The sequence below is a fragment of the Camellia sinensis genome, chromosome 5 (genome assembly GCF_055761805.1).
Source record: "Camellia sinensis isolate YWXY chromosome 5, ASM5576180v1, whole genome shotgun sequence".
Classification (NCBI taxonomy): domain Eukaryota; kingdom Viridiplantae; phylum Streptophyta; class Magnoliopsida; order Ericales; family Theaceae; genus Camellia; species Camellia sinensis.
In genome coordinates this window covers 28,857,293-28,870,000 of record NC_138965.1, presented here as the reverse complement: position 1 = coordinate 28,870,000, position 12,708 = coordinate 28,857,293, and the positions used below count along the sequence as shown (strand labels likewise).

At 35.7% G+C, this 12,708-nt stretch overlaps 1 protein-coding gene across 2 annotated transcripts in view; it reads right to left on the bottom strand.

The window, feature by feature from the left end:
- LOC114290029 (histidinol-phosphate aminotransferase, chloroplastic) overlaps positions 1–10,900 on the bottom strand; it is a 27,774-nt gene extending 16,874 nt beyond the window's left edge. Inside the window, exons 1-7 of one of the 2 annotated variants that reach the window (XM_082868476.1) lie at positions 10,669–10,891; positions 9,123–9,248; positions 8,768–9,008; positions 1,344–1,427; positions 1,027–1,181; positions 768–865; positions 463–571 (exon numbers count right to left, since the gene is read on the bottom strand). In XM_082868476.1, coding sequence (XP_082724602.1) covers positions 463–571; positions 768–865; positions 1,027–1,181; positions 1,344–1,427; positions 8,768–9,004 — 683 coding nt within the window. In that variant the 5' untranslated portion in view covers positions 9,005–9,008; positions 9,123–9,248; positions 10,669–10,891. Of the gene's footprint in view, positions 1–462; positions 572–767; positions 866–1,026; positions 1,182–1,343; positions 1,428–8,767; positions 9,009–9,122; positions 9,249–10,668 lie in introns of both variants that reach the window. The other variant, XM_082868475.1, reaches the window with a different exon arrangement.
- Between the last annotated feature and the right edge of the window lie 1,808 nt (positions 10,901–12,708).

The window sequence follows — 12,708 nt, the reverse complement described above, 5'->3', positions numbered from 1 at the left end:
GCAATGGCTGGACATTTTACATTTTTTCCTTAACCCTCAATTATTGAGAACAAAGGACCAAGATGAACTTCTTCGTCCACACACTCTTATTTCACATAGAACAATATTTTGATCACTGATACTGTCACTAGATTTGGCATGTTGCTAGTCATAAGTTCATAATATATATCTTCAAGCCACTTAAAAATTGTAGGCAATTCTTGGATGGAAAGATGACGCATAGCTGAAATCCTGAAATATAGACTACGGTCAAAGCGATATGATTACGAATCAAAGTCAAACAACTATAATGTCTAACACCTGTGCCATTCGGGAGGTGACAAAGAAAGTGAACGTGCAAAAATGCTAACGGTTTGACCAAGTCTAGCAAGTGCAGTACACCTAAAAATGCACCTTAGGACCCTAAAGGTGCGTAATAATAAAATAAATCAAATCATGACAATGGATGCAATTAAAAGTTACCTCCCATCAGGATTGTTGGGTGAAGTTAGAAATATGCACTTTGGTTTCTCCTGCTCAACAACTTCAGTAATCAGTTCTACATCCAAGCTAAAATCTGGCTTCCGGGGTACTGCTTAGTTGGATGACACCAAATAAGTTCATGCACACTTGACATTGTCAAATTATGAAAATGATGGCATACAAAGCATATAAGTGGAAAGGAAGGAAACTCTTCAATCATAGTTAAACATAGGATAAAACAATAAAAAAGCTAGGTGAACAAAGATGAAAGAATGGAAACAAAAGAGTTTATGTTTAATGTTTACCTTTGATAACAAGTGCCCCATTAACAGCTGCATCAAATTCATACATTGTAAAGGTTGGAGGGCAGTCCACAATTTTGTCACCGGGATCCAGAACACAACTGAAGCAAGATTAAAAACACAAAAAGCAAAAAAGAACAAAATAAAAATAAATATCAATCAAAGGAGAGGTGGCAAAAAAGTTATAGTCTCATTGTGCAAATTACGAAGTTAAAGCAGAAAATATGAAATTACGGCAATCACGAGATCTTCTATCACTGACCGCATAATCAAATCAATGAGTTCATCTGCACCACACCCTGCAAGAATATATTCAGATTCAAGACCCGAATCCTGGGCAAGAGCAGCACGCAATCTACGGCTTTCAGGATCAGGATAAACATAAGGGAATTTCAGTGACCCCAAAGCCTCAAAAACCTAACCAAAATTTGAAATTTGTAACCAGGACAAAAACAAATTGTAAAACATCAAAATTTCCAGCAATTGCAAGGAAGGGGTTTTAAAGTTAAAAAGTCCAAATGACATCTTTGATAGAACTGGTGATTATATTCAGAAAAGTTAATATAGTATATGACTTGCCTCTGGAGGTGGACCATATGGGTTTTCATTTGCATCTAGTTTGACAATATCCTCAGGCTTTCTACCTAGACGAGTTGACAATACCTGTCTCAAAAACCCGTAACTCGCAAATTAAAGAGAATAAAAATATATGCTTATTATTTCAAGTAGCTAGTAATTGAATATAACTAACTAACAACCAAACAACTCACTCAAATAAAACATAAACCATCCAGAAGAAACTTAAAGCATTATCATAATAAGGATGAATCAAACACATCACCAGACAACCAACTTCTCAGAATAAGCAAGCAGAAATTCTTAAATGCATCAGAACTAGTTTCACGAAATTTGATAAAACTCGCAGTAGCAACCCGGGCCATTCAATCGAAAACAAGACATCAACTATGTTAAGATAAATTGATAGAGAGATACAGAGAGAATGAATTATGTATTGATTGATATGTGTATATTACAAGATGGATGTATTGTTATTTTTATCTGTATATTACAAGTCCTATATATAGAGAGGTTTTGGGAGTAGTAGGTGTAGAGTGGGTGGTGGTAGTAGGTAAAGTGGAGGTGGTAGGTGGAGTGGGTGAGGAGTAGTGGAGGTGTGTAGTGGTAGTGGTAGGTTTTAGTGGTGTAGGAGGTGTACATTAACAGCCCCCCTCAAACTCAAGGAGGATAGGAACTAACCAACTTGAGTTTGAAGAGAGTAACAAAACAGGAAAGTAAACTGATAAATAAAACAGGATAGGAGACACGGTATGGTCGTGTCAGACCGTTGTAGCAGACAGTTTACGGGGTCATGTCGGACCGTTGTAGCAGACACTGTGTGGTCGTGTCAGACCGTTGTAGAAGACAGTTTATGGGGTCATGTCGGACCGTTGTAGCAGGACAGTTTACGGGGTCATGTCGGACCGTTGGAGAAGACAGTTTATGGGGTCATGTCGGACCGATGTAGAAGCTGACCGGAATCAATGTCGGGACAGTTTATGGGGTCATGTCGGACCGTTGTAGAAGACAGTTTATGAGTGTGTATATAGGCTGCCCAAAAGATATACATGGATGTAGATATCGAGCCCTCAAAAGTCGTGCCCTCAAAAGGTGTGCCTGCACCCTCAAAAGGCGTGTCATCAAAAGGCGTGCCCGAATCATCAAAAGGCGTGCCATGAAAAGGCGTGCCATGAAAAGGCGTGCCAGGTTGTCGGCGTCAAGAGGCGCGCGATGCGCGTGGCTACCTCGGCTATTTAACCAAGACAGAGCCGGAGGCCGAGGCAGAAGCAAAAAACCTGTGAAATCCGCTGAAAAACTCTTCGTTGTGCTGAGAGAGAGAGTCGGAAAAACTCTTCGTTGTGCTGAGAGAGAGACTCTGTAATACGCTGTTGCCCAGAAAATGGCTTCGTCGTCCCGTGGGCTGCTCACTCTCTTTCCCGACTTGAACGAGTCCACAGGAGAGAGAACGGGTGCGGTGTCCCGTGAACCTCAACCAAACACCACTGGGTTTGCTCCGTTGAACTTTCCGATGCAGGCGGTGGAGCAAAAAATGGCAGTGCAAACGGATGTGGAGGCGAATCAGTATACTTTGAAGGCATGTGTGGAGTCCATGACGGCGGTCACAAACTTGTCGCACCGGCTGCAGAGTAGGACAAATGAGGTGCAGCAATTAAACTCCCAGCTGGCTCTGCTCCAACGCATGTATAAGGATGCGCGAGCAGAGATAAGCGTGCTAAGGGCAGAAAACAAGGAGCTGAAGCGGAAGGCCACCGTGATGTTCCGATTTGGAGGGCCGCCATATGCTGCAGTGGAGGAGCAGTGTGGAGTGATCGTGCCCAGTGGAGTGGGAAACACGGAGGCAACACCGTCAAGGGCCGCTCAGGACGGAGGCAAGAAGAAGAGACCGGCGGCAGAGTAGAGAAGAAAAATCCCACTGTGCCGATTTGTGTTGGTTGTGTTTTGTTTTGTGTTTTTTTTTTTTTTTTTTTTTGTTTATGTTTTTGTTGTTGTTTTTTTTTTTTTTTTTATTTTGTTTTTTTTTTTTTTGTTTTGTGTGGTGTAAAATGGTGATCGGGGGGAGCCCCGACATGAATAAAATAAGTTGGTGTGCAGTTCGTCGTCTTCCTTTTTTTTTCTTTTTTTCTTTTTTTGAAAAAGGGAACACAAAAAAAAAAGAGAAGATAAATAAAGAAAAAATTCGATTGTGTGGCGAGGGAGTCGGGGAGGGAGGTGCAAAAGGTGATGAAAAGAAATAAAGAAAGAAAGAGTGTGATGATGGATATGGGTATAGATGTAATAAAGAAATGAAAAGAAAGAAATAAAGAAAGAAAGAAAAGAAGAAAAGAAAATGGGATGGGCAAAAGTAGACAGAGAGTCTGTGCAATAGTGTATAATAAACATATATAGATATAAATTAAAAAATAAAAGAAAGTTGAGTGGGTGGATTAAAAAAAGAATAGTGGGTTTGAAAGTGAAAAATAAAAAAAAGAAAAGAAAGGGAAGCATGTGGTGAAAGAAAAAAGAGCTGTGGGTTTGAAAAAAAAAGAAAGTGAGAGAGAGGAATGTCGATGCCAGGTTGGCTGACTCTTCGCAAAAACAACATGTGCTCTCGTGGGTGGGAAACCCAAAAGAAAAAAAGAAAATAAAAGGGTTGGTGGGGTTGCTGTGGAAAGAGCCCAAAGCTTTAATGGCAGCAGCGCTCAAGAGGTACTGATGGTATGCTGCAGCTGCCATGGCTCCCACAAAGGGGCCAACCCAGAAGATCCAAAGCTGAACCCAGACTTGTTTATTGTGGTAGATAACAGCAGCACCAAAGCTCATGCCGCCGAAGGATTCTGACGCCGGCGCATGGTCCGGTTTGCTTCTTGTGACCGATGACTGTGGCGACAGTGACGTAGAGGAAGAGGAGTGTGGCTATGAACTCTGCGATCACTGCTCGGAGAACTGGTCCGTCGGTCACGTCCGAAGAAGCCCCTCCCGCCGCAGCCATGGTAAGAGATTCTGATTTGGTGAGATGGGAAGGAGATGAGTGCGGGTTGCGCCGCCGTCAACGGCAGTGGTGGGCGGCGAAGGGTAGGGCGTTTGGAGGTTTTGCTCTGGCGAGGTATGTGCAATAAAAAACTTAGCGGACTAGGTTGAGGTCCGGCGGGCGGCTAAGGTGAGATTGCCGCCCGCCGGGGAAGCGAAAATACTAGGTTCTAAACCTGCTCTGATACCATGTTAAGATAAATTGATAGAGAGATACAGAGAGAATGAATTATGTATTGATTGATATGTGTATATTACAAGATTGATGTATTGTTATTTTTATCTGTATATTACAAGTCCTATATATAGAGAGGTTGTGGTGATGCACAGTGCGCCATGAGCGACTTATACATGATACTGTGTATAACCCCCCCTCAAACTCAAATAGGTGTGAAGATAAAAACCTATTTGAGGTTGAAAAGGGATTGATAAAGCTGACCGGTGTAGAATGGGTGGTGGTAGTAGGTAAAGTGGAGGTGGTAGGTGGAGTGGGTGAGGAGTAGTGGAGGTGTGTAGTGGTAGTGGTAGGTTTTAGTGGTGTAGGAGGTGTACATTAACAAACTAACATTCTGACATATTCAAGTGGGGATAAATTGAGGTTTATGTGTTGTGTTCAATTTTAAAGTGGCATGTAGTTCACTCAACCTAAATTTGAATAATTCATAGGAAACTTAACCAATATCACAAAATTAATAAGAAAAAACGAAAGGTCTGCCTAAAGGGTTGTTAGGTAAAACCATTGGTACCCCCATCAAGTGCTCAAGTTTAACTTTAAATGGGCCTTTGTATTAAATACAACATATAACACACAAGCATCTACCATTTAAAACTGAAAATTCACTTAAATGTCTAAATTTTAAGTTAGAGAGGGACTTGAATTATCACTAAATGTTGAAAAATCTTAGTGGAATGTGGCTTTCACTATTTAATCATAATGGGAGAGTTCTTCCTTTAGTTTTAATTTTTAGCACAAGTGATTGAGCACCAAGTTTTATCAAATAGAGCGTAGCAAATATAACAAAATTGAACAAATGAGCTAATAATAAATTTGATCCATTTGATTAGTAGAAGAAAATTGTACAGTTAAACCATTAGTTAATATGGTTAACTATTCGCAAGAGGCCAATTAATGGAGGTTTGAACTAATATCACGAGCACTACAGTAGTAACCCTAGCACATTCAACCAAAACCAAAAGAAAAAAAAAAACAAAAAACTCTTTATTGTTATTCTAAGAACCAACAATTGCATAGCCGCGAGAAATTCTCAAATGAAGTAAGTTGTACACCCATCAGAATAAGTGAAGAAGAAATTTGAAAAATAAGTACTAAGGGGAGAACAAATGTCGAGCCAGGCCCGGCCCACCCAGCACTACATAATAAGGGGTTTTGTGTTTGCCCAAGTCCTTCGCTAACATTAGGCCTCTATATTTGCCCAAGCCCGGTCCAAAAAATAATTATAAATCCCAAGCCCACCCATCGGGCTATATGTTAAAAAAAATAAATCATTTCATAATTAAATTCAATCACACGTTATATTTCTTAAATAAATATATTGACATCATTATAAATTGAAAAATTTTGTGTATAAATTGAACAATTTCTTAAATAAATTTAATTACATATCACCACAAATGTAAGTTCCAATAAAATCAACAAAGATTAAGTCTAGATCGCGACAAAAAATATATATTTTAATGTATTATAAACAAGGTTTTAAAAAGCGGTTGCAACCGTTACGTAACGGTTTTGGTGGTTACCGCCACCCGTTACGGCCGCTTTTGCAGTGTGATTGAGATTCACAAGTGTGTCGGTCGTAGCGGCTGCGGTAGCGGTCGTAACGGTGCAGTAACAGCCGTAACGGCCTATTACGCACCGTTATGTTACGGTTTCAAACTGTTTCTTTCGAAAAAACACACAAAAAAAAGTTGAAAATGGGGGAAGAGAGATAGAGAGAAGAGGGAAGATAAAGAGAGAAAATGGAGGAGCAAGAGATATAGAGAGAGAGAGAAGAGAGAAGATGAAGAACATGTTATTGATGCATTGAAGCTGTAAGACCTATGCTATTCTATTCCATTGCCATCACTCAACCATTTTGTTTGTGTATCTATCTATATATTGTTTGAAAATAATAATAATAATAATAATAATAGTAAGTGTGATCATTATCTATTTGGCTTGGTTAAATTATATATATATATTTAGGCTCTTTATTTATTCTCTTACTTTTGTCATTGTTTATTTTATATATAATAGTTAGTGATTGATTTTTTGGATAAAATAAAGTCATTAATTATTAAAATAAAATGTAAAAAACTCAGTTTATAGTGATTTAAAAATATAAAATATATTGGATAATACTTAAAAATTTACAAAAATTGATCAATATTTATTTTAAACCCAATAAATATGATCATGGAAAAAAAATATACGTATCGGTAAGTTTTTTTCAAATTGTGCGAAAAATAAAAAAATTCACTGTTCCGGTTACCGCAACCGTTACGCTACTGCCTTTACACCCCGCAACCACAACCGCGCTACCGCCACCGTTACAGTGACCGCAACCGCTTTTCAAAACCTTGATTATAAATAATTAATTAAGGCTAGGTTTGGCATAATCTAAAAAAGTTAAAAAGTTAAAAGTCAAAGAGTCACTATCATATTTAAGTCACATCATCTTATTTAAGTCACATCACCTCTCTATCACATCATTTCAAACTCAACCCATATTTCATAAAAAATAAAAAAATACACTTATTTAGATCAAACAATCCCTAGTTTAATAGCGGGCCGAACCGGGTTGTTGGCCCAACCCGGCTGTAAGGACTAAAATAACCTTCCTAAGCTCTAAAAAAATAGGGTTGGGCTAGGCGGGCCAACAAGCCGATATCCACCCCAACTAATATGTATGTTTTCATTTAGATTCAAGTTAAATCACATCATTTAAAAAAATAATAAAAAATAATTCTCTCTCAATTACAGCAAATAGTAGGGGTGTGCAAAGTACAGAATTACCTGATACACCTACCCGGACCCACCCAATCCAACCACTCTGCGGACGGTTTCAACAGTAAAAAATGGTTCATTTTCCATAAATATTTTTGAATTTCGGTCAGATATCGGATTTGATTTTTAAAAAATTGGTTAAATTGAACCGACCGAATTAATTATATATTTAATAAAGGTACTGCAACTTTGCTTTTTACCTACCAAGATACTCATATCTTCCCCATGTCTGACTTAAGTAATTATATATTAAATACATTACTAGAAAGCTTTGATATATATATATTTATTTTATCTCCCCAAGACCTCGTTTTTTACACTAATATGCTTCCAAGTCTGACCCAATTAATTATATATTAAATGAAAGCTTTCACAGATTTTTTCCTTTTATTTGCCCAAGATAACTTATTCATTCCCATGTCATCTCTATCTATCTCATATACTCAATTTTCTAGATATCTAAACGTTGTGTCTCTCTCACTTAAAAAAAAAAAAAACCTCTCTCTTCTCCTCACCCTTTTGTCCACCCATCTCTCTCTATCTATTACCCTTCTCTCTCTCTCTCTCTCTCTCTCTCTCTCTCTCTCTCTCTCTCTCTCTCTCTAAACCCCCTCAATTCATCTCAATATGAAAATCCCTCTTATCTCAGATCTACTCATTGAACCCAAAATCCCTAATCTCAACAGCGAAGTGGTGATTGACAACGATTGGCTGAGGGCAAAGCCCATGGTTTCAACTCTCTATTTTGATTTCAGAAATCTCATGCATAATGGCTGAAGCTATATAGTGGCGTGAGACTCCTCTCTCTCTCTCTCTCTCTCTCTCTCTCTCTCTCTCTCTCTCTCACTCACAGTTTTCCTTCATTCACCCTCTCAGATCAGGTGTATGAGAGTTATGTTTAAATCACTATGAATTGTTTGTATATTTGATTTTAGTATATATATATATATTAGAGTTTCAAAATGAATAGAATGTTATGCTACTGCTAAAGAATTGCTCTCATTTCTATTTTTTCTTTTTTCTCCTCTCTCTTAGATTTGTATATCTATAGATTAGGGTTTGAAGAAAAGGGGAAAGGTCATCAATTTGGCTGACCGAAACTCAACCAACTAAAACAGTTTTGACTAAAACAGTTTCGAAGTGTATTATGCTCAAAATCGGTTGACGAAACGTTCAACCCGCTAGAGTCAAATCAGTTGACGAAACATTCAACCCCCTAGAGTCAAATCAGTTGACGGATCAATGGCAAATCTGATCCGACTCGACCCGTGCACACCCTTAGCAAATAGAGTTACAAACCAAACCGAAAAAGACAGATAAACAGCAAGAAACTTTGTATCATATCAGCATCACCGCATTGATTACATTTATGCACTGAAACTATCAAACCGGTAAACTGGTGAGAGAAAATCACCTCAAAAGGCAAAATGGGCTGATAGGGAGACAACTTGCGAAGATGATGACGAATGAAAGAATCTCCTGTCAGCCGTTGTTGACCTTCTTCTTTGACTTGTTGAATGGGTATCGTGGATGCCATACAAGTGACCCTTGACTGATTTCTTTCAAATGAGGAGCAACGTGGTTTATAAGAAGATGCAGATTTGATCATGCAAATAGATGATGACATACTGTGGAAATCAACCACACCCATGAATCTGCATGTTGGAATGCAAGAAATTCAACACAAGAAAATGAAAGAAATAATTAAAAAAAAACACAGTTTTAGACCCAATTCATAGTTATGTATTCTTATTGAAGATGGAACATACTTGGGATGAATAAGGAATGAAAAAGTGAAGTGAAGATGATCCAACAAGCTTTTTTTCAGTGCATATAGTGTACCACGCTGGCATGCATACGTGGTGCCTTTCACCAATTACAACCCGATAACAGTTCTGTAAATTAGATGACATTAGAGCATCTTCAATGGGCTCTCCAAATTTGTGTATTAAAATGTGGTACATGACAAAAGTAATAATAACAGTGTGGACTGATTTTGTGTGTTTAACGTTATCGTGTGTTTCTATATACAAAAAAAAACAAGAAACAAGTTTTTAATTTATTTTTGTAAAAAACAAAAACAGAAAACTTGTTTACTGTACAAAAATATCTTGAAACAAATGAAAATTAAAATAGAAAAACATGTTTGGTGAGATACTGGAGGTGATGGCCGACAGTGAAGGGTGGACGGATGTGGTGAGTAGTGGTGGGGAGTGGTCAGACAGGTTGGTCGGAGGGCAGCCGAAAGGTGGGTCACAAGTCACAGCGGTGACCAACCATTAACTGAAGTGTTCACCGGAAGGTAGCTGAAGGTGGCCTTTAGTAGACAGTAGGTGGGAGGTGGTGATGGCCAAAACTAGTAGGGGAGAGAGGAGTGAGAGTAAAAACTTATTCTGAAAAGGGGTGAAAACACATCTTTTTCATTTTTCAAAATTTTAGAATCAATTATATTTTTTTGAAAACGAACGCAGAAGCATTAACAAGTTTAGAATCCAATTCTTTTTTGTTTTTCTATTTTTTTCGATTCTATTTCTTTCCCTTAGTGTTTGTTAGTTTAGGGAGTAAGTCCTCCAATGGTGTAGGTGAACCTCTCTGAAAAATATTTACCAGACCCTAGGCAAACTTCTATTTTATTTTAGGTGCTTGCAGGCTGGCCCTAAGTTTCACAGGAACCTAAGCGAACTTCTAAAAGGGGCCCCTTTCACATATTTACTACTAAAACAGAAAAAAGAAAAAAGTTTGACTGCAATGGATTATCTTAGCATTCACACAGTTTATTTGCATATATAATCACTATAGTCTATCATAAGAAGAAATCATTACAAGAATTCAAAAAGACAAAAATGTAATCATTCAAACATTGAAGACCTTCTTCATTCACAAATTTTCATTATCATTCTCATTCACACATTTATTAGGTTCTTCAATCAGCAGATCTTCATCAACTTTTTTTTCCATCCCAAAACTGTACTACTTAGGAAAATGACTATATAATTAAAAGAAATTCAACCCACAAAAATCTGCAAAGAATGTGTTTACAAACACATTGAAACAGTTACATTAGCTTTAGATCCTATAAAAAAATTAGGGATTTTTAAAAAATGGGGACATTGAATAGCAAAGAAAGAACAAATTAGGGCACACATAAACAAAAACCTAAAACCAAATTAAGTTGGGGAAAATAAATTATAGAAATTAGGGATTTTTCAAAAGTTTGGGGTTTGTTCCAGCCACTCCATTGGGTTTATTTGCAAAAGATTAATTCCATTAAAATGCTATAAAGAAATAAAGACTAGAGAGAGAGAGAGGACTCACCGGCTCTGCTTGGTCGCCGGTCGCCGGTCGCCGATGCTTTGCTTGGTATTGGTCGTTGCTAGCAGCTGCTGCTACTTACTGCCATACATTGATAGATATATAAATACAGAGAGAGAGAGAGAGAGAGAGACTTCTCTTCATTTTTTCAACATAAGACTGCTCACAAACCTTGGGCCCTCTCAACTTGTTTAACTTTCTTAAAAAGATTGGGCCATACCACTTCTTTTGATTTGGTTTCATAGGCATATTTGGTATAGAGCTTATAACTTTCTTATTTTAATTTTTACCTTAATTTAAGTTAAAATATTATGTTTAGTGTAGTTTAAGTTAATCAGTTTATACATTAATCAAACTATTCTCAGTTTATCTCAAAAGCTGGTCAGGAATGTTTAAATTTTTTACTTAAGTGCACAGCTGGTGTGGTGAGCTAAAATTACTTAAATGCCCTCGTCAATACCCAAATATTAATATTAACATTAATTAAAAAAATTATATATTTCTGAAGAAAAAAATCAATATTAATTGAAAAATAAATATTAATTGGTATTAATTATTAATAAATTCATATTGTATATTTTTATATTAATTAAGAAATAAAGAATTGTATATTTATGAAGAAAAATAAAAAAAATCAATATTAATTAAAAAAACCAATATTAATTGGTATTAATTATTAATAAATTAATATTGTATATTTTTTTTTATGAATTAATATTATTATTGTATATTTATGAATTAATTATTAATTGATACTAATTAATAACAATTGTTGATTATTAATATTAATTGCTACTAATAAAAATTAAATATTATTATTAATTTATACTAATTAATAATTTTAGTATTAATTGAGACTAATTAAGCCATTAATTGATACTAATTAATAATTTTAGTATTAATTGATACTAATTAATTTATAATAGAAAATAATTGTGACAATAATACTTCCATTACATTTTTAGCAAATATATCAATTTTTATATTAATTGTTACTAATTAATAATAATTATATTAACTTTTATTAATGAAATATTTTTTTTAAAATTAAAACTAAAAAAAATGACAAAATAATCATTTTTGTATCATATAAGGATAGAAAGGACAATTATACAATAAAAAGTTATTTTACAGCTTATTAACCAAAAACTACTCTCCTGCTTAAATCCATAATCTCACAGCTGCACCAACCAGGTTAACAGCTTAGATTCACAACTATAAACCATAATCTGTTAAGTTATAATCTATAATCACTCTCTCACACCTCTACCAAATGGGGCCTATGTCATGTTTGATTTAGGATTGGATTATCAATACGTGAGACTCATTTAATTTATGTTTGTATGTGGTAAAATGTTATTGGATTAACAATTTTATGAAATTATGAGTCACCTCTCATATAATGTGTTTGGTTCGGGGATTTGGGGAGAAATTTGGAAAGGGAAAGAAAAAATATATGTGAAATTAAGTAAAATTTAGGTATATTTTATTCACATTTCACCCGTCTTTTCCATTTTCCTTTCCAAATCCTTCTTAAATCTCCCAACTAAACACAAAATAAGGAATTAAGATTCACATAGCAGAGTTGCTATAGTTGGCTAATGGATAATTCTATTTCACATATCATTTATTCTCTATATACACACTTAATAAATTAATTTTTTTCTTATAATTTTACCACTAAACAAAATGACCAATATAGATATCAATACACACATCAATCATTAAAACTAAGTTTTCTTACTACACATCTTTTATATAGAAATTCTCAATACACATTTTCTTTTCAAACAATACACACATCAGAATTACTCTTTAATTTTTTTGATTTTTTCCCACTCCCTCCATGGATCATTATTCACTTTACTATTCCTTTATTATTTCTCATAGATTTGACCGATATTACTCAAATTTTCACCCCTTATCTATTGTTTATAACATTGTTCCATTACGCCCTACCATTATTATTGATTTGTATGATGGAGGATTTACAAAACAATGAATGTTTAGATGTAGGAAAAAAATGATTGTTAATAAAAAAAA